At 38.2% G+C, this 21,154-nt stretch overlaps 1 protein-coding gene across 4 annotated transcripts in view; it reads left to right on the forward strand.

Annotated features, from left to right (window-relative positions):
* Positions 1–18,173, forward strand: part of LYST (lysosomal trafficking regulator) — an 87,692-nt gene extending 69,519 nt beyond the window's left edge. For 2 of the 4 annotated variants that reach the window (XM_074818420.1, XM_074818419.1), the window contains exons 39-53: positions 661–813; positions 1,155–1,399; positions 2,142–2,208; positions 3,098–3,254; positions 3,652–3,792; positions 4,200–4,417; positions 5,734–5,964; positions 6,672–6,861; positions 7,755–7,891; positions 8,626–8,724; positions 12,157–12,296; positions 12,577–12,674; positions 14,261–14,417; positions 14,627–14,698; positions 16,046–18,173. In XM_074818420.1, coding sequence (XP_074674521.1) covers positions 661–813; positions 1,155–1,399; positions 2,142–2,208; positions 3,098–3,254; positions 3,652–3,792; positions 4,200–4,417; positions 5,734–5,964; positions 6,672–6,861; positions 7,755–7,891; positions 8,626–8,724; positions 12,157–12,296; positions 12,577–12,674; positions 14,261–14,417; positions 14,627–14,698; positions 16,046–16,184 — 2,244 coding nt within the window. In that variant the 3' untranslated portion in view covers positions 16,185–18,173. The other 2 variants (XM_074818421.1, XM_074818422.1) reach the window with 2 other exon arrangements.
* The last annotated feature ends 2,981 nt before the right edge of the window (positions 18,174–21,154 follow it).

The following is a 21,154-nucleotide window of genomic DNA, read 5'->3' on the forward strand; positions in this document are numbered from 1 at the left end:
GAATTGGGCTTTACTTTACAGTATCTGATTCTTGAATTTTCCATTATGTGGGATGTTCTAGCTCCCCCTTATCCTATACAAGAGAGGACTGTTTCATGGAGGAAACTGGAACTGACCTCATCCTTCTGATATACAAAGGCTCTGATGTGTTATTTAAGTGTATATATCCAACACTTAAACAGACACTTAAAAAAAAAATCAAGATACAGGTTATACTGCTGAAAGTTTTAAACTGGTTTCAGGGAGGTCTTTCTTGCATTTACTAAGCACACAGCTCCTGTGGTTTAAGATGTTACCAGCTGTTTTGCTGTCTGGTCCTTCACAGAACTGTCAGAATTGGGATTCATGGCAAAGCTTTGCTTGCTTTGGTTGACTGTCCAATGTTTTAGCTTAAGAGCCAGTGAAAATATGACATTGTGTGCTAGTGCTGGAAAGAGAGCTGGAGCAGCTGGGAGCACGCGTGATGCTCTGCCCACTGCCTTGAGGAGAATGAAGGATGAGAAACATATGAAGAAAATCTCAACAACGTCTTAAAGCAGCACAGCAAAATTAAAGTTTGCCTTACGATATGCTATATAGTTATCAACTGACTGCATTGAAGAGTTTCTTGTTTGGGAAATCTGCTACTTCAAATAACTTTTTCAATTGCAAATTCTCTAGAGTTTTCATGGAGAAACTGAACCAGCATCATTTTCTTGGACCTATGAGGAAATTAAGGAAGTTCATAAGCGCTGGTGGCAGTTAAGAGACAATGCAGTGGAAATTTTTCTAACAAATGGCAGAACTTTACTCTTGGCTTTTGATAATACAAAGGTAATGTGACACTGATGCATAATAATATATCAAAACGTTTTGCTGTGTCTTCATAACATGTACATTCATGCATTAGTTTTTAAGGAGACCTGTTGCATGGACTACTTAATTTCTGCCTAATACCTTTGAAAAAACTCTGCTTGGTTAGACTTCTAGACAAACACAATCATGTTGTAAAACACATCTCTGATGTATTAAGACATTAAAGAATCTTAGTAATACTGAACATTATTCCATTACAGCAGATATCTAGAAACTTGTGAAATAAGAGAAATGTACTAAGTCATGGTAGTTTGAAGCTTTTTAAATTATATGATTAAAACTGTGGTGTTTTCTTTTAGGTCCGTGATGATGTGTACCACAACATCTTAACTAACAATTTGCCTAACCTTTTGGAATATGGAAATATTACTGCTTTGACCCACCTGTGGTGCACAGGACAGATTACTAACTTTGAATATCTGACTCATTTAAACAAACATGCGGGCCGTTCCTTCAATGATCTCATGCAATATCCAGTATTTCCTTTTATACTTTCTGACTACACCAATGAAACGCTGGACCTAAATGATCCATCAGTATATAGGTAATATGAAATGTTTGGAACCCGTTATTTCCAAATACTTGAACTGATCACCCAGTACAGCTTTTTAACTTCATTGTACTAAACTGCACACATACATGAATGGAATTATTCAGGGACAAGCCTCATCCATAATAACTTGGGCTTTTTACAATAAGTGGCTGTTTCGCCTCAGATACTTAAATAAAATGTCTAGCTAGTACTATGAGTGTGTATATTTAAAGAATGCTGTGAATTGAACTTACATACTGTCTTAATAGGATATGGATAGGCCACAGATTTAAGTAAAAGCTGTATGTTTAAATTCATGTGATTAAAGACTTCAGGCCAATTACCGAAAATTAAATAGAAAAGGAAATAGTATTAAATTAGTTGGCCAGTTATAAAATCATATTGTCTTCATTGTGATAGATCCAAGTGAATTGTCCCACCCTAATAAATTTCAGTTAAGCCGATTTAACATTTGTGTTCACAAAATCTTTGCCTTTTTCTGATGCCTCTGATTTGACAGAGGGACTCTGCATTTGCTTGCCTGTTACTGTGCTATGAGGTAGCCTGTGGGTCTGAGCGTGCCTTTAGCACCAGAAGTGGCCTTTTTATTTTCTGAACTCTCTTGTAAAGTGCTATTAAGTTTGCTTGTCCTTTTCATGATATTAAAACCATTGTTCTTAGTAATGCATTACTAAATGGTATGACTTGACATCTTTATAAAAATGACAAGATATCAGTACTACTTCTGTTACAGAAATCTGGTCAAACCAATAGCTGTGCAGTCTAAAGAAAAAGAGGATCGTTATGTGGATACTTACAAGGTAATTTGGCTAACTTTTGCTTCTTGCCTTTTTTGTATAAATGATATAGAGGCTTTAATTTTTTAAGATATATTGATGGGGGGAAAAGAAACCACAAATCCAGTACTTGATGTCTATGGGATTCTCACTTCCAGTTTCTTGGGAATTGTTTTATAACATGCTTGGAACCTGGGTTTGTCTGTTCCTGTACCTAAAATCATAAATCAGTTCAGTCTTTCCATGTGACACTGCTGAGGAGGTTAACTTGGTATCTTCTTACATTAGAACACACATATATTTAAAGATTCCTAAAGATCAGGAAGGTAACATTGCCGTTTATTTGAAATTACTTCAGTGGAACTTCTGGCTATTCTTCCTGTTCCATAACAGAAAAGCTGTTTTCCCTGGATTACTCTGTTATTTTAACATGCCCTACTATGATTACAGTGCTCTTTGATTTTTTTGCTCTTTAGAATGTTTGAAAGGCTGTAGGAAATAACATGCTGGGGAATTAAAGCATCTGCAGCTGGACCTTCAAACTTACACTAAACCATGATAATACAGATGTGTTATTTGCAAACATTGGGGTTTTTTTCCATTTCCTATTGAAAAGCCTGTGCAATGACTTCACCATGCTAGAAAACAAGGGCGTTGCGGGGGGGGAAGCCAAAGTAATAAACAGCAGAAAGCAGGTAATTTAAATTGGTTTAAGACTGATACCTAACTGGATATAGAAGTGATCATGTGTCTTTAGACAAAGTGTATTTGATTCCAAATCACTTTTAAATGTTTGTTCCTCTAAAAGTTTTAAGTGTTATTCCTAAACAACTTAAGCAAGCTCTTATATTTGTTATTGGAATGCAGTCTAAGTAGGAGGTTTGTGATTATTTTTTTTCTACTACTTTTCAAGTATTTGGAAGAAGAATACCGTAAAGGAGCACGGGAGGATGATCCCATGCCCCCTGTACAACCATATCACTATGGATCTCATTATTCCAACAGTGGAACTGTGCTTCATTTCCTAGTTAGGCTGCCACCTTTTACTAAAATGTTTTTAGCCTATCAAGGTAAGGTTACTTCTGCTTGCACTTGCCTTTCAGGTCAGGGCCTTTCAGATCTGGGTCCCAGTGACCCAGGAATGCTCTATGTTACTCTGTTTAGCATAGTATATAAATTCCAAATAGCTGAGTTCAGTACAATTAAATCTAGTGTGCTTTCACAGTAGACCCCTTCTGAAATTATCAAGCTAGACCATAAAGCTGAACATCTTACAAATATATCTTAATGTATGTAGAATAAAAAGCTGAGCTGTATTTGATTTGCAATCCATGTGTAACACAGTAATTGAGATAGCTGAGAACACTTAGAATTCTAACTGGAGAGCAGTTAACTGCTTGAAGTTGCAGATGTGTAACTGTTGTGTCCATCATCAATGTAATAAATTCAGTTTGGATTTCTTTACAGATCAAAGTTTTGACATCCCAGACAGAACTTTTCACTCTACCAACACAACCTGGCGACTCTCTTCATATGAATCCATGACTGACGTAAAAGAGCTAATCCCAGAATTTTTCTACCTTCCTGACTTTCTAGTTAACAGAGAAGGTATACTGAGAGAATAACAAAACTATATACCAGAAACAGCTGTATGGTTGAGCCTATGGGTTGAAACTGAGAATGTTTATATCCCTAGACTGAATATGCTAAGTAGTAGATGTATGGGAGAATTCTAGCACAAATTTGCAGGATATGTTAAAAAAGCTGTTATGTAGGACTTAAGGGAAGCTCTTTCATAATTGTCAGAGGTGCAGAGGAGCTTCCTGTTGCCTGATTTTCCCACTTGAATGAGTATGTGTGGCTTGAATGTGTTTGGGGGGGGAACTTGTTAATGGTGTTGCTTTGTTGGTCAGCAATCACTGTGCTTTAATGGTGAGCTTTCATAGAACCCTATAAAGACCTTTTTGAAGTTCCTGTCAACTGAAATGTTGGAACATCTACTCCCCTGTTTCTAGGTTTTGATTTTGGAGTACGTCAAAATGGTGACAGAGTTAACCATGTCAATCTTCCACCCTGGGCTCGTAATGATCCTCGTCTGTTCATCCTGATTCATCGTCAGGCTTTGGAGTCTGACCATGTTTCCCAGACAATCTGTCACTGGATTGACCTGGTGTTTGGTTATAAGCAAAAAGGCAAGGCCTCTGTTCAGGCTATTAATGTCTTTCATCCTGCAGTAAGTATTTGTTAAGCAGTGTGTTTGTTCATTGTACTTAGTAACAATGGGGGAAAGTTCAGTCTGACTTGCTTGGAAAGCATCCAGCATGAAGCAAGATCCCTTGCTCCTGGAGTACTGAATAAGAAAAGGCTTTAACCATTCCGGTGCAGAACTGATAAGATCCCAGGGACAGTTGTGAGACTTGGTGAATTTGTGTTTGTCTGCCTTGCCTTGAGATATGGGCATGGGGATGATCAGCTATGGGGTTTAGACTGCCTGGATAGTTGTTTGCAGTGTATACAGGTGTCGTGTTTGTGTATACCTGCTTCCACCTCAGTCAAAAAGAACCTTTCATTTAGGTAGATTGTGCTGCAGCTTTTGATATGATTAAAACATTTCAGTTTGTCCTGAGCTCATTATTTGTGTTCTTCCCTTTATATACATCTTGTGTTTTGTCCCTCTAATGAACACTTTCCCCTCCAGTAAATTTAACTTCAGGTAAGTCCTCATTTAATGTAAAGACTTCCAGAGTTTCACTGCTTAATTGTAACACTTTTTGTTTTCTTTAGCTTCAGTCCTGACTATCACAAGGCTTGCTCAGCCAGACAGTCCTGGTTTCAGACACGTTCAGATGTGTTTAGTGTTCATTCTATAGCTGGCAGAGCTAATAAAACAGTAGTGGTTGGTAGTGGTGGCTTTTGCTTTTCAAGTAGCCATCCAGATGCTTTCCTCTTTTTTTTTTGTGCTTAAGTATTGATTTAGTTATTACCTTAAATTTCAAATATTGTTTGTGTATGTTCATTGTTTTTTAAAGTGAAAAGCCTTTGTCAGTGTGACTGAGGAAAAGTATGTGGTACACAGAGACATCAAAAAGACAAGAAGAGAATTTCTACTCTTCTGAAATCAAAGGCTCTTCCTCCCTACCCACCCCAAATCAGAGCTTTAATACATTAATTAGAAAGAGCTACAGAAAACAAACTTTCCAATTTTTTTGTTTATCATCAGCAACCCTTCTGGTTTTGCACAGATCAGTAAAAGTCTACAAAGAAAACCTCTTTGCCAGAAACCAGGCATGGAATACATGTAGGAGCAGCTCACGTGACAAATCTTGAAGTGGTAGTTCTCCAGTGAAGAGGTGCTGACAAGGTTACCGTTCTCGGTGGCTCTTTAGTCAGCACAGCCATTGTGGGATGGCTTCTGGTCCAAGTCTTAACCAAACAGCTGAAGAGTCTGCCTCTAAACTTGTGTGTGTGTCTTGAGAAATCTTTCCCAAAGACAAACTGGACAAGCTTGTTCTTGTTCCTCCCCCACCCTTTTTTTTCCCTTCTCCCTAGACCTATTTTGGGATGGATGTTTCTGCTGTGGAGGATCCTGTTCAGAGAAGAGCTCTTGAAACAATGATAAAAACATACGGGCAAACACCTCGCCAGCTGTTCCACACAGCACATGTTAGCAGGCCTGGATCCCGGCTTATCATGGAAGGAGAGCTTCCTGCTGCCATGGGATTACTGGTGCAGTTTGCTTTCAGAGAAACCAGAGAACACACCAAAGAAATAATATATCCAGTATGTCATTTTGATTTGCAAGATGGTTTAATTAACATTCATATGCTGTAGTTATTGTACCCATATGTTTACAGTTTCCTTCCTAAAACTGAATTTACTACCCATATTATACTGTAAAGAAAATAAACAAGATTAGTAAAGTGATAGTGAAAATTATTTTCATGCCTTTGTGATATATTTTGTGTCAAACTAAGATAGATCTGAATTTATCTTGGTTATAGCAAATGGGTGTTGGAAGGCATTTCGCTTAAACAGTTTTATACTTTCAGTGACAAATTCTGGAATCTGTGTGCAAACCTATAGTAGGTAAACATGTACTGTGCTTTCTTCCATCTTCAACTTTTTCATTGTCTGTAGGACACTTCAACTTTCTTCACTTCAAACACTTGTTTTCCATAAAGTCCAGTGAGAAACTGAATCCTTGCATTTAAAGAAATCAGTATTTTTCACTAAACTATCTGAACTTCAAGCTTGCTATCCCAGCCCTTAAAGAAGTGGGAGAACTCCCTTCAAGCTGATAGTTTAACTGATGATACTATAGTGCTTCATACTTACCTTTCTAGTATTTTTAGAATTCTTCAGCAGTCCTTACCATGCGATTGCTTACAGGAATGTGATACGAATGATTCTTCCTTACTAATGAAATAATATTTTTCTGAAAACTTCTTACCACCTTTTAATTTGAACCTTATTTGTTCTTGGTTTAGAGCCCATTACCGTGGATAAAAGGCTTGAAGTGGGGAGAATATGTTGGTTCCCCAAGTGCTCCAGATCCTGTTGTCTGCTTTAGCCAACCACATGGAGAAAGGTTTGGCTCTCTCCAGGCTCTACCAACGAAAGCTATCTGCGGTTTGTCCCGCAAGTTTTGCCTTCTGATGATCTATAGCAAGGAGCAAGGTATGAATATGAATTTGCTTATGCTCTAGATGCACAGTATCTGCAAAAATGAGCCATAAAAAAATTAAGTCTAATGTTACTGTTATTCTCCAGCAAACTATTCTCCAGCCAAAGACTGATTTATAAATCCAGTATCAGCTTCCGTATGTGTGGGATCTTTCCTGGAGGGTGGATTTTACTTTGTAATTTTCAAAACTACATAGAAGAATCTTGTAATTGAGTTGATATTTTTCATTAAAGTGACTGAAGCACGAGGATTTAACTTTAGAACTTGCCAGCAGATTCAGTCCAAGAACTGAAGAACAGATGAAAAGAATATGTGGTAACAGACAGGAGAATTAAGGAACATGATTTTGGAGGCAGAGAATGAGGGGAGTTATCAGTAAAAATCAGAGGTGAAGAATATTCTGCTTTCAGATAAACTCTTTGGGGGGATTCTTATTGATAATGTACAAACAGGTTCTCATACTCTTCTTTTGTTTTTCTCTAATGTGTACTAGTGAAGGTTCTTTAAAAACAAATGGCTTCACACTTACTCAACAAAAATAAGATTCTCCTTGAGGTTATGAACAATTATTTCTCTAGTTGGGAAGTATTGTCAGCCTCTGCTCCTTTTCTCCACTCCCACTAGATGCAACATTTCTTCAAAAGGCTTTACCCATGTTGCAAACTGTCTTTGGAGAACACTGAATTTTACATACTTTCTGAAAACTATGTTTGTAATATGTTACGGATTAAGCCGTAGCCTAACAGAGAATAACTTATTTTGAAACTTTGGGGGTTTTTATAGTCTAGCTTGTGGTGAAACACAGACCTGAGATTTTATTGTTGACTGTCAGAGTGATCAACTCTTTGGTTGCATGTGTGACACAATATTGTATGCCTTCCTCCAGGTGTGAGAAGCATGCACAGTACTGATATTCAGTGGTCAGCTATCCTGAGCTGGGGATATGCTGATAACATTTTACGACTGAAAAGCAAGCAAAGTGAACCTCCAGTAAATTTTATACAGAGTTCACAGTTCCATCAGGTAAAAAAATCAGTCTTTTGGTCTCCCATTCAATATTGCTAGTTTAAGTGGTGGCCTGACTTGGCAGTAGGTACTTTTGCTTTCATTTTTCTTGGAGATGAGCATCCAAACACAACTGGTTTTAATCTGATTCTCCTTTGGAATGTGTCCCTCCTTGCTTCAGTGTAGCTCATTCTTGGATATGTTCCTGTACTAGGCAAAGATCCCTTTTGAATGCATTTGATTTCTGTAGCTTTTCCCTCCTGTAGAATTTTGGTGTGGATTTATAAAAGCTTAAGTTCTGGGCCAGAAAAATGAATACAGGAAAAAATTATAGATGCTTCACATTAGAAGCAGAACTCCACTATAGTTTAGGATTCCTCTGAAAAAGATCGTCTAAAAGATTGTTAGGTAAGGCTGTGTAATCTCCATCACACTCCAATGACTGGCGAGATTCTACTGAAAAGATTTTGGCTGATGATGTGGCTGTAGATCTAGAAGTCTGCAGTAGTGTACTGCTCTTGAGCTGTGAATTCCGGGGTACACAGAATTTCCCTCTTTGCTTTGTTTCTGAAGTAACAACATGACCTAGAGCAGATATATTTTAACGCTTGGGTTTCTTTAGGTATCTTACATGGCTTTTCTTAGGATAACCAATAAAGAATCAATTTGACCAAACGCAATGGCATAATGAAAATAGCAGTTAGAATAGTTTCTGTTCTAATTTTTTTCTGGGTTTGTTTTGTCTTTCCAAGGTAACAAGTTGTGCTTGGGTGCCAGACAGTTGTCAGCTGTTCACAGGTAGTAAATCTGGTGTCATCACAGCATATATGAACAGATTCACTAGCAATATGGTAAGTTCCATTGGATAGAATTTATATTTAAGGATTTAGCTATATTCACTGTTATAGTCTTCTAACAGGGAAAGTGAGAAAAGGGGAGCATGTTATATTCAAGACAATTGCTAAAAAGATCAAGTAGTTGTTGACTATTTATTTCTGAAGGATCCTCTTTGACATTGTTAAATAGATTTATCTCAGCGTGTTTATTTCTGGCTTTTTCTTAAGCTGTTCACATACTGCTAGCCCTTAGCCAGCCCTCTTCATCTGGATGCATAACTGATTACACATACAGCTCTGACTGTATTTAGGCTAGGGCTTGGAACTGAAGCTCTCTGGCACAGTGAAGCTCCCCACATTAAGGAGTAATTTTTTTCTGTGAAGGAGACAAAGCCTTTCAAAGCCTTAACTGAAACTGTGGAATGCATTTTCCCAAAGTAAACAACATTTCAAATGCAGAAAACACTTATACTATAGAGAGCCAGGGTGGAATCTCAGACAGTTTGTATATTAACCACTAAGCCTCTTCACTTTGTCATATTTCCTAAGGGGAAACTAACTTGCATTGCTTAATGCATTAGTGGGAGATACTGAGATACTAGTACAAATTGTCCTGATAACTATGTGGTGATAAGCATGGTATGAAAGCATAAATAGAACTCGAAATTCATCTTCTGGTTCAGACTGAGTTCCTGAGCTTCTGTCTGACTTTCTCCAGCAGTAACTTCTACTCTTCATAGTTTTAACAAAGAGTTTGCAACTTTCTTGACAGGTCATTTTAGGTGTGTCTGCAGGATTAGTCATAGCAACAACTGAACTAAACCGTTTTCTCAAATTTAGCTTGATACAGATACAGGTATTGGCAAACACATTTGTAGTATTGTACTACTCAATGCTCTTGAATGTCTACCTTAGCATGGGCTAGAGGGAACCTTGGTATGCTCTGCTATGCCTGCCCAGTTTCCTGTTTTCAGGCAAACAGCAGATGCTTAGACTGGGAAGAGCACAAACATACAGTGATTTCTTCCTTGGCTTTCTTCCAGTTTCTGGTGACCTGCCACTCAGACTTCCTGAACTCAGCAGCACTTTGAGTTTAAAAAATTACATAGAGCTTGAAGCCTGCAAGCTTCAGTCAGTTGGATCTTAAGTCAGGCACCGTAACTGCTCACCAAAATAGTGAACTTTTAAATAGCTGGTACTAAGACTTGGATTCCAGTTAAAATGTTTTGAGGTACTAAAATAGAAATTCAGTATACTTGCCTTCTGCATTGCTAAAAAGAACTTCTAGTAGTGGAGTTGTTACTGTTCAGTTCCCTGCACTTCCTAGAAACAAGTCATTTTTGTTCAGCTGCACAGATGTTGTCTGAGACCATCTTTGCTGAATTTCTCAGCACGGACAGTTTTACATGCCCCAGGCAGACTGACCTTGTGCCAATTTTGTAGCTCCCGTTGTTGAGTCAGTTACCCAAGTTAGGGCTGCAGGGAATGCAAATGTGCTTCCTAGCATCTGTTCTGTATGCATCTTGTCAGCTGTTCGGTGATAAAGTGAACAGTCTGTTATAATGCAGTACTTGAAACGTGAATATCTTGCCCCGTTTCACATTTATATAAATTCAATGCATAGGTATAAACCAGATATCATGTTAATTGGATATGGGGATTCAAAGGCATGCTGTCAGAATTCAAAAATACCTCCATGTTGTACTTCAGATGTTCTGTTTTTCCTAGCCTTTGAGATGGTCAAAAAACCTGATGAAGTACTGCTTTGAAACTGTGATCTATCTTGACAATAAGTCATACCTTCATGAAAACCTCAGCCATTACTTTCTGGCTGTACAAATTACTCCAGCATTCACTTGCTGACTATTAAGAGTTGTCTTGCAAACAAAGTGCTTTAATGATCTGTTTGAATAAAACTGGGTGGTGATCATTTAAATTCTCCACTCAAGTGCTGTAGGTGATCATTTGGGATAACCAACAGAAAGAACTGCTCTTTAAAGGTAGATACATACCTGCATGTTTTTCCACATCTAGATACTGTTGTAGTGGTTGTCATCTAAAAGCAAGTGAGAAGTAAAAAAGGTATGGTATGTTAGGCATGAGGGTAATTATTTCACAACTTATTAGACCTTAATGCAGTTGGTGCTAAAATGCCAGCTTGTTTCATTACAATATTATTACAACAACCCAGTGAAGAATCAATAAACCAGTACTATAGAGGGAAGCTGCTAAAGGTGAATCCTGCTTTCAGTTCAGGTGTTGAAATGCAGATCAACACCAAACACTTAAGATATGGGAGGAACACAGGGTTATCAAAATCAGTTCTTCAGAAAATCAAAAGTCTTGATTTTTTTTTTTGCTGTTATGAAAAAAATAGTGTAATTTTTCTCTAAACGGAGCAAGGATTAAAGGATCTGCATGTGTCAGATACCATACTGTTCTGAGAATGACAACTAGATATGTTCATATCTTTCTTGTATGAGATGCTCAGTATGAAGAGCAAAATAGCAGGTCTTCCTGTTGTCAAAAAGTATATTGACTTTTGCAATTTAACATAGATTACACTGTCCCTTTTAATGCAGAAAGACATACAAATTTTCTATAAACTAAGAGTTAAGCATATGTGTGTTTTGATCTTGTATGTTTCTACTTTTCAAGCTTTTTGTAGATGTGTTATGCATCTTCTACCCTCTTACAGAAATGTAGTGTGCTCTGACACATGTGAGGAAGCAAGCAGAAAAATCTTCCTTTCTTTTACAAAGATTATTCTAATCTCTGTACAGCAAGTTGTCTTAAAGCATTAGTATTCTGATTAAGGAGCTCCTTCAACTTAACCAGTTTTCAGGAAGTCTGAATCATTTCAAATGACATAACTTGAATAAGAAGTGTTATTTGGTATTAAATTTGCTGCTTTAATTTTTATCTAGCGGTTTCTATATTTAAACTTCCTGCATATTTTTCCAACTTGGTATCACTGAAGGACTTGGCACCAACTTGAGGAATTCCCAGTAATTTACTGTACACAGTGTGATAACTGCTGAGCTGGGTTTTCCTTCTGTGTTTCCAAGTGCTTCCTCTAGATGCTAAAATATTGAGGACTGTTATTTTGCTGTCATGTGGAAATAGCAGTCTTGCAGAAAACAAATCAACTGATTTCAAGGTGTGTAATTGAGACAGAAGTAGTCAATAGTTCTTCATTTATATTCATTGGACCACATCAAAATGTTTGCTTAGACTAAAGCACTGGAAGCAAAAAGTTGAACATTAATGATATTGTATGGCTTATTGCATTATAAAGCATTAAGCATAATAGAGCATTAATAATGTTGCTAAACTGATGACATTAAAAGCAATGGGAACCATTTTCTGAAATCCAAGAATTAAACTTGTCCCTAGGCTTAATTATCTTTTTCATGAGAGTTCGTGTTTTATCTTGCTGTTTTTCAGCCTTCAGAGATAGAAATGGAGTCACAAGTCCATCTGTATGGTCATACAGCAGAAATAACAAGCTTGTTTGTGTGCAAACCATACAGTATAATGATAAGTGTCAGCAAAGATGGAACCTGCATCATATGGGATTTGAACAGGTACAAGTATATATGTAACTTTTTCCAATGGCTTTCTTGTTAATACCTGTTTTCCAACTTTTGGGTATCTTTACCCTCTTAACTGAATCTGTTCCATGTATATCTTAATGTGAAGTCAAACCTTTACTGTTCTTCCCATGAAGGGTGCTGAAATTCTGGAATGAATATGAAAAATACCATTATCGTGCAAAATGTTGATTGAAATTCATCTAACTCTTAAATACTTTCCTCAAATAATCTTTTCTGTGTTTGAACTTTAGGCTTGTTCTCTTTTTTTCAGGCTGTGCTACGTCCAGAGTCTGGCTGGACACAAGAGTCCTGTGACTGCAGTTTCAGCTAGCGAAACAACTGGTGATATTGCAACAGTGTGTGATTCAGGTATATTTGGCAGTTGAGAAAGCTGTTTTGACTTGCAGACCAAACACATCATGAGACTTGCTATTAAATTAGTTATTGAGTGTGTGTTAATCATCTAAGGATGCATTTGGTCAAATAGGAGTGCTCTTTTTTGTAACATAAATTCCTCTAGAAATTATTAGATGGGTATTGAGTAAATGTAGAGATATAAAAGCTTGATCTCTTTATGAAAAGACTTGAAACTTCAACAGATTCCTGGGAGACCTAAATTCTGTGACGTTGTCTGCTTTTATTTTAAGAGATTTGTTGTCAAAAGTACAGTTCTTCAGGGAGTACGGTGTATTGTAGAGCAACAGAATTTGTTATTCACTCTATCACTTCCATACACTTCCATATACTTCCATATCCCCGGTGTAGATCCTTCCCCATCTTATTTTAAAGATGGTTTTTGTACTATCTTGTTTTCCACATAGTACTGTTTCTGGACGAGAGCATTAAGACCTATTTAAGCAGTGGGGTTTTGAGTATTTCATAAATTGGGATGCTCATTGACTTGAAGATTGACTGTGTGCTACAAGACTGTATGGATAAAGCAGGGCCAAGTCAGAGCCCTCACACCGTTCTGCTGTCTATTAAGGATACTTGTGTGTATTGTGTTAACTTGAGATGGGAGCTGGGGGAATAGGCTTCATCTAAATGACAGAATATTGTTCTATTGATCCAAGGAGGTACAGAATAAGAAGGAAGAGAGCTTAACTTTGTTTATCCATATTGTTAGAAGAGTTATTGACCCAATTCTCACTTTGTTTGGGCTAATTTTCTTTCTCTTGCCTTGAGTAAGATAGGTCTTACATACTGAAGTATCTTTTAGCCACCTTTTCTTACTGTAGCCCTCCATAGACTGAACTGAAACTAATACTGTTCCAAATCAGGGGAGGGGATTGAGGACCAAAATAGCACAGTCTATAGTAATAAAAGACAAAAGGAAATTATTCTGGCAGTTTCAGAAACCTAATCTTTAGGTTTTAAACTGATGTGGAGACTTTCAGCTCCCTTTCTGTAGCTCACAAACCAATTTTTTTTTCTGAAAGACTATTCTTTTCTAATTGGTAAGGGACATGAGTTTCAATCCCTTTCAAGACAAAGCAGTAGCTGGGTTATTAATTCTTTGATAGAATCAAATAGTCCCAGATAACCAGGTAAAATAACTGTGCGTGCTATTTTTAAGTATTTTGCTTGAAATGCAAGCCAGGGTACAAGAACTAGCTGTTCAAAGTAGAAAGCATGAATTCCCTCTTAATGCTTCCTTGTTAGTACGTGAAAAATGGTTATTAAAAGTAAATTCATATAGCATTTTGTAAGTACAGTGTTCCATAAATTTGAAGTGATGTTTTTCTAAATCACTGCAGTGATTTGGTGGTTTGCACACTCCCTGTCACAAAAGGAGGGAAAGAGGTAATTGTTTACTGCAGCACGTATCGCCAAGTTGTTTAAACCTTCTGATCTTCCAAGAAGTTGAATTCTTTAAAACTTAAAGATTCTGTTTCATAGACCTAGCTGTGATCTGGATTTATTTTTTAATACTCCCATGCTATGTTCTGTTGCAGTTGGAGGGGGTAGTGATTTGAGACTTTGGACAGTTAATGGTGATCTCGTGGGACATGTGCACTGCAGGGAAAGTATTTGCTCTGTTGCTTTCTCTAACCAGCCTGAAGGAGTGTCTGTCAATGTGATTGCAGGGGGGCTTGAAAATGGAGTTGTACGGTGAGCATTTGAAACTTTTATTTATTAAAATGCTTTATAACTTAGGTTCATAGTTTGAGAGCCTGTAGCCAAACATCATACTGATATTTGGCATTAAATAAGGTGAACAAGCTGTTGTTCAGCTTCCAAACTTAGTAGTTGCTAAATAGGTTATGTTTATCACTGAATATTTGTAAAATTAAATCTGAAGAAAAATTTATTTCTTTCAGACTGTGGAGTACGTGGGACTTGAAGCCAGTACGAGAAATAACATTTTCAAAGTCAGCCAAACCTATTATAAGGTAAAAAGATCTTAAGTATACAATAAATGGATTTTTCTCTTTGGAAAAAAACAAAACCAAAAACAAAACCACAACAAAATAGCCTTGAGTGTTGAATATGGATTTGACATGAGAACAGGAGGTAAACACCCATGTCTAAAAACAGCAATGCAATGCTACTAATTATTCATGAAAGCAAAATGAGCACAAGTGTACTGTATCTGTAATGACAGTAATAACTAGGTTTTGCTGCTGGCAGATAGAAATTAGCAGGATTCCCTTGAGAATGGAACAATAACTACTCTTCTTAAGTTTAATATTTTTCCCCAGAATCTGTGTAAAAATCAAAAGATAACTTTAACTTTGTCGAACTCAATAGACAGGTTTTTTCTCCCTCAGAAGTATATGAAAACACTGCATTTTCCCTGACCATTTTTTTTTTTCTGACGGTGGAGAAAGGAGTAAAGGAAACTCCAAGGAACCTGGAAGCTGCCATTTTGGAGTTCTTGTGTAATTTTGAGTCCCCCTGATGATTTATATAAGCAGAATTATTCTCATGCCAAAATGTTTTGAGAACACAGTCAAAGGATATCCCCAGCGGTACAGTAGTCTGCGTAGAGGTCTTAGAGTTATACCAAAATTTTATCTTCATGTGAGCATAGTAAGAAATCGCCCTGAAAAATTTTGTTTTGACCATTGCTGAAATATCATTTCAAACCCAAACCACTAATCACCATTTTTTGGAAAGGAAAAACATTGTCTGATCACAGTTATTGTCTTTGTTACCTCCTTTAAGAAGCATATTTCACTAAGCTTGTTGATAATGTTTTAGTAGCTACTGAATAATTTAAAGTTTCCAGCTTAAATGAGACAGAAATGGATGCTGACCTTCATGCTCTCTGACATTACCTATGGCCTGACTAAAGAGCTTTACTACTGTTATAGCTCAAGAAATGCCTGGCTGAACTGAAGTCCTATGCTGTGCCATGAAATCTGATGTGTTTAGTTTGTGCCTTTGTCAGCAAGCAAGTTCAGTGGGCACTGTTGCTTCCTTTCAGAAGTTGAAGGGGCAGCCCAGGGGGAGAGTAGGATGCTGCTACTGATCCTACCCTTTTCTTTGACACTGCAAAGAAATGAGTGCTAAACTGCATGGCATGTTGAAGTGCTGGACAAAGCTGTAGTTCAGCCTGTTTGGTTACAGAAACGAATAAGCACGTATATGCAAACATATAACTATGTTCATGTACTCGCTGGGTCTCCCCTGAGACCTAATCTTTGTTGGTTGTACTCTTACGGGTTTTTTAATGTTTTCTAGCATTTTAAACAGTCAAATCCAATATAAAAATAGATTGTCTTCTTGTTTTTCAGCCTTACGTTTTCCTGTGATGGTCATCACTTGTTCACAGCTAATAGTGATGGAAATGTTATAGCTTGGTGTCGCAAGGACCAGCAGCGCTTGAAGTTACCCATGTTCTATTCATTCCTTAGCAGCTATGCGGCTGGGTGATGACTATTTTTGCTGCTAACTCATGTCTCTGATGCACTTTAAATCCAAACCAGATTATAGAATCTTACTTAACTGGATTTTGAAGTTGTTTGAATGTCTCTAGAATGAATAGATTTTTTTTAAAAAAGAGCAGTCTGAGGTGGTTGTAAAACTGTGTATGTGCATGCACAAACTTGAAGCATATCCAGGTCACCAGGAAGCTCTGGTCATATACTCCAATACCAGCAAAGTGACTCATAAATGCTCTAACATACAAGTCAAAATGCTGCAATATAAAACATAATAGTATTTTTTTTAAATCACTTCTTGGACAGAAGTATTTAAAAAAATTGATTGGAAATGCTTATTCCCCCTCTTACGTTGTACAATATCAGCAGCATAAAGTTTTGTAAATATCTATTAAAATCTCAACGTATGTATATCTGATTAGTTGAGCGTAGTGTAGTTAGCTCTGGGATAAGCAACCCAAAACTTTAAAATCCAAGACCACTTAAAATTGCTTTTTTTGAGAAGCAAAGAACTCAGTAGGTGCTTTTTGCACCATCTTACGGTATTGTAATTGGTATTGAATTTCTGTTATCTCTAGATTTGTAATTTTTGCCATCTTCTCTGTTAGTATAATAGTCTTTACAACAGGCAAAAATAATATATTTGTCTTAGTGATGGGTAGACACCTCATGACATCATGAAGCAATAGTTAGATCATGGTTTGGTTTTGTTTTTTAAGGTAGTGTTAACTTCCTAACTTCGTAATACCTAGCTATTGCAATTCTGTGGCAGAATATGTATTAGATAGACACACAGCTTATCTTCCAGAGCTCTTAAAAAAGGTGTTAAAGAAGGCACAGATGTGCTCCTGTTTTAGTGTCATTGAGGCTCAATAAACTGTAAAATGTTTGAATTTAACTGCTTGAATAATCAATGTTCATAGGCATCAGATGATTTAGAAGAGTTTACACAGATAAACTGTGCAAATATGTTATTTATTCCTAGGTGCTATTTTTTGAGAGGAAAAAATAAGCCTCCATTGTGAAAGGCTTAACAAATTTTGAATTCTTAAACCAGATCAAAAATTAACATTTCAGCTGATGGATTTGAAGACCTCTAAACCTGGGACCATGAATGAGTGCCTACTGTAGTCATGTGAATGGTAAAACAAGAACGCTACGCAAGTCTGATGGAGTTACTTTGTTTTAAATTGCTTTGCTTTTTCACCATTGATGTGCTCTGCTATTGCCGTACAGATGAACTGCTGTATTGTCTCACGTTTAAGGTTCATCTGCCTTCAAAACACTGTATATGAAATTGTCAAGTTGTGATGAAGATGACATACATACAAATCTTTACACTTTTGAAAATTCCAAAGTCTTCAGAAATTCTTGCAACTTCCTGATTGAAGAACTTTTCAAACTAGAAAAACTTAAGAAGAATATTCTCATAGTCTGTGACACAAAGGCTGATCTGGTTCCGTTAAGCAACTGGCTACATACTGTATGAATTGAGTTTTGAACTGCATTTATTGTAGCAGTGTTGTATGGGATGGCTATAGTCATGTTTTTCACTGTCTAAATGTTAATGTAAGGTCCAGACTGAAAAGCTTCCTGGCTCATGTTGAAGTGATGTGCTTTATTTAAGAGGAAAAAATAAAAATATTGTGGTTTTGGGGTGCCTTTGTGCTCCCTGGTTTGGGGTGTTGCTCACAAAGGCTTATTTTTATAAAGTAGAATTCCACTTGTTACAAATCAATATGCAAAATTGCTGGCCTTGTAAAGAGTGCAATATTATATATTTTTATGTAAAAACTGAAAATGATTTTTTGAAGCAAGGACTATTTATTCAGCTTAACATCCTGGAACTATTAAAATAACATTGCAATAGTATCTGTGCATGATGTACTGAAATTTCCTGTAAATGTCACATTCCACACTGTCTTAGTATATACACTGTCACATTGTTGGGTAATAAACAGATCTTTGTACCAAATTGTTGGAGATTACTAGAAATGTGGTTTTGGCTTCATTTCACCTCTCTTTTATGGATCTTGCACACCTTGCTCCCGATCTATTTCTGCTGGTTCTCATGTTTATGACCTACACCATGTGACTGTCAGAGAGAACGGGGGTGGGGGGGAAGCCCTGCTAAGGCATATTGCTTGGCCCATGTGTGCACGTGTCCTTCCTTCCCATAGGATGTGTGACTACTCTTTGGATGAAGTGATGGCTCTTAAAGCAGAGACATTCCCCTTCCTCCCAGCTGCCTCCTCCCTGAAAACCTGACTGAGCTAAGGAAAGGCAGAAAAGCAACTCCTCTGGATTCTCAGAGGGAAGGAAGAAAGAGGGAGACTGGGATCTCTGGGAGGCAGCTGAGAGAGGCTGCAAGGCTCTTCCTAGTGGAAGCCAGGGTTTGGGAGAGGTTTGTGTGGCAAGGCCTGACTATCTGATGCTACTTGCAGGATTCTGGGGTAAACCCTGATCATTCTGTTCTGATTGTGGAATACATGGTGAGAAAGGGAAGGGGAGGCAAAAGCAAGATATTCACTTGTGGGGAGAGGCGAGGGAGTCTCCAGGCCATTACTGAAAAAGTGAACCCTGATCTCAGGTTGAGAGATCCACTGTTTAGACAAACCCATGACAATGAATAGGAGAAACAACAGTTCTCCACTGATTTTCTTTTATCTGTGAACTGAATTAAACATGGTAAAATTTTCTGCAGGAAAAAGGGTTTCCATGAGGAAATAAAAATGCCTTTCAACTTTGAAACATCAACTTTAAGGATTGTCTTTGCATTTAAACCACATCCATCTTTGGAGAAAGAGTTGAAAGAGGTCCTTCATACTGAGCGTGAACCTCCCCCCAAGATTTCTTGATTTGCTATGATTGCAGGATTTACTATGCATTGTATGGACAGAACTTGAGAGCAGTGGAGGGAAAATATCACCTGGTTTGCTACTAACAAACTATTAGTTTACCTTTTAGTTTTCTTCATGCTTTGTTTTGTTTAAAGCTGTATTGGCTTATCTTTTTTTCTTCTTATTGCATATGCAAATAGAAGTCATGCTTCCATATGCTGCTACTCCATCACAAAAAATATAATTAATACTATTTAAAAGCTCTGCTTGCCTTGAAAAATATCCACTGGAACATTAGTTAAGCTTCCAGAGGTACAGACAGGACTCTTCTTTGTTACTGTAGTAAGCTACAGACTACTGACAAATGACCTCTATGTAGAGATTTACTTGCCACTGCTCTGAAGTGGGGTCAAAGCCACTGATTTTGCATCTGGATTGCTGTAACAGGATGTGTATTGCACAGTTTGGGCAGGTCACTTTTGAAAGAGGATTAAGAACTATGTGTGACTAGTCTGAGTAGACTCTTAAACTGTCCTGGGCTACCCAGCAGAAAGTAGTTGAGTAAAAATATGACCCTCCTCACTCTTTCCAGCTTTTTGCTGGGAATGCTAGCTCAAATTTTAAAATTCACATTCTCTAATGCAAGTGAATGAAGCCCATATAAGCCTCATCAGGGGGTAGTTCATGTAGATTCCAGGAACAGAAACCATGCAAGCTGTTACAGGTACTGCATTCAGACTATAGGCCAACTCTGGCAGGGCACTTCAGGTTGTGGTGGAACATTTGAGGTTGCAGATTAAAAAGAAAACACGTCTATATAAAAAATGATGAAAATACATTTTAAAACAGCCATTTCCCTCCTCACATTTTAGCTTAAAAAATAAAATTGTTAGAATTAGTGGTAAAAATATTGTGTTCAGTGGCAACTGTCTGTTTATTTGAACCATCTAGCATGTGTTCTTTGTCTTATAGCATGTAAATCCTTTGGTAACTAGAGCCTTCTGTAGAATGATGATGCAATTAAATGTGAATGAAAGAGCAGCAGCAGTGGCCAGATGAGTTTCCAATCAGTTTCTGGAACTGTAGTTAAGATAAGCTTATGAATTTATCTATTTATGTTCAGTCATGTTTACCTTCTTCCTGCTGCCTTTCCCTCTCCCAAGCCATCATGCTAAAGGCCACTGACTCAGACTTTGAAGAAGCTGCCCTTGCTCCAAAGCACCTTTAAAAATGGGGTGCTTCTCTGTTCTCTTTTGTATAGAAAATAAATGTGATTTGGAAATGTTTCTGCTCTATTGAGATGGAATGAGAAAAAGTGCTGATAGCAGGGTAAGAGGAAAGGGTGACAAATACACATCTCTCCAGAGGGAACAGCCACCTTATTGGGAAACAAATGAGATGGCAGTGATGGTACTCCTGCCAATGCGTTAATTACTGGGGCAGACAACTTTTTCAGTTAACAATGTTAACTGGCACTTTAACTGCCACCGGCCTTTATGGGTGACTCTCAAATTTGTAATGGAGAAGTATACAAAAATCGATCTGTAAAGCTGAATCGTTTTATTCTGACATACGAGCCTTGACAAGGTGAGTCTTACCGGGTCCTTTTCCACAGTGGTTCCTTTTTTCACCACGGGCATTTTTTTTTTTAATTTTTTTTTATTTTTTTTACTTCACCGTTCCTTGCTTGGCACGAGGAAGGCACAGGCACTATGGGCTCTTACCCAAACCCCCTGTGTCGTACAGGCAGTGCCCGTTCCATGTTTTAGAAACACCTGGATGACTGATCCTGAGTGCCCGTTAGTAATCGGGGAAGGGGGTGGCTGCAGCAGTAAGAGGAAGGCGAGCGCTGCTGGCAGGTCCCGCTGCCCGGGACGGAGGCAGGTGAAGCTCGAAGGCGGGACAGGGCGGCGCGGGGTGCGGAGCGGTGCCGGCGCCTCAGGTTTCCCTCAGGGCCAGCGCCAGCTTCCCGCCCTGCGCTCCGAGGGCGGCTGCCCGCCGCGCGCCGGTAACGGCCGCGCCCGCCGCGCGGGGGGGCCGCGCCACGGGAGGCGCGAGGGCGGTGGCGGCCGTCGGCGGTGGCGGCCGTTGGCCGCGGCCGCCCCGCCCCGCCCGTCAGGGC

This window comes from Strix aluco, chromosome 3 (assembly GCF_031877795.1).
Source record: "Strix aluco isolate bStrAlu1 chromosome 3, bStrAlu1.hap1, whole genome shotgun sequence".
Classification (NCBI taxonomy): domain Eukaryota; kingdom Metazoa; phylum Chordata; class Aves; order Strigiformes; family Strigidae; genus Strix; species Strix aluco.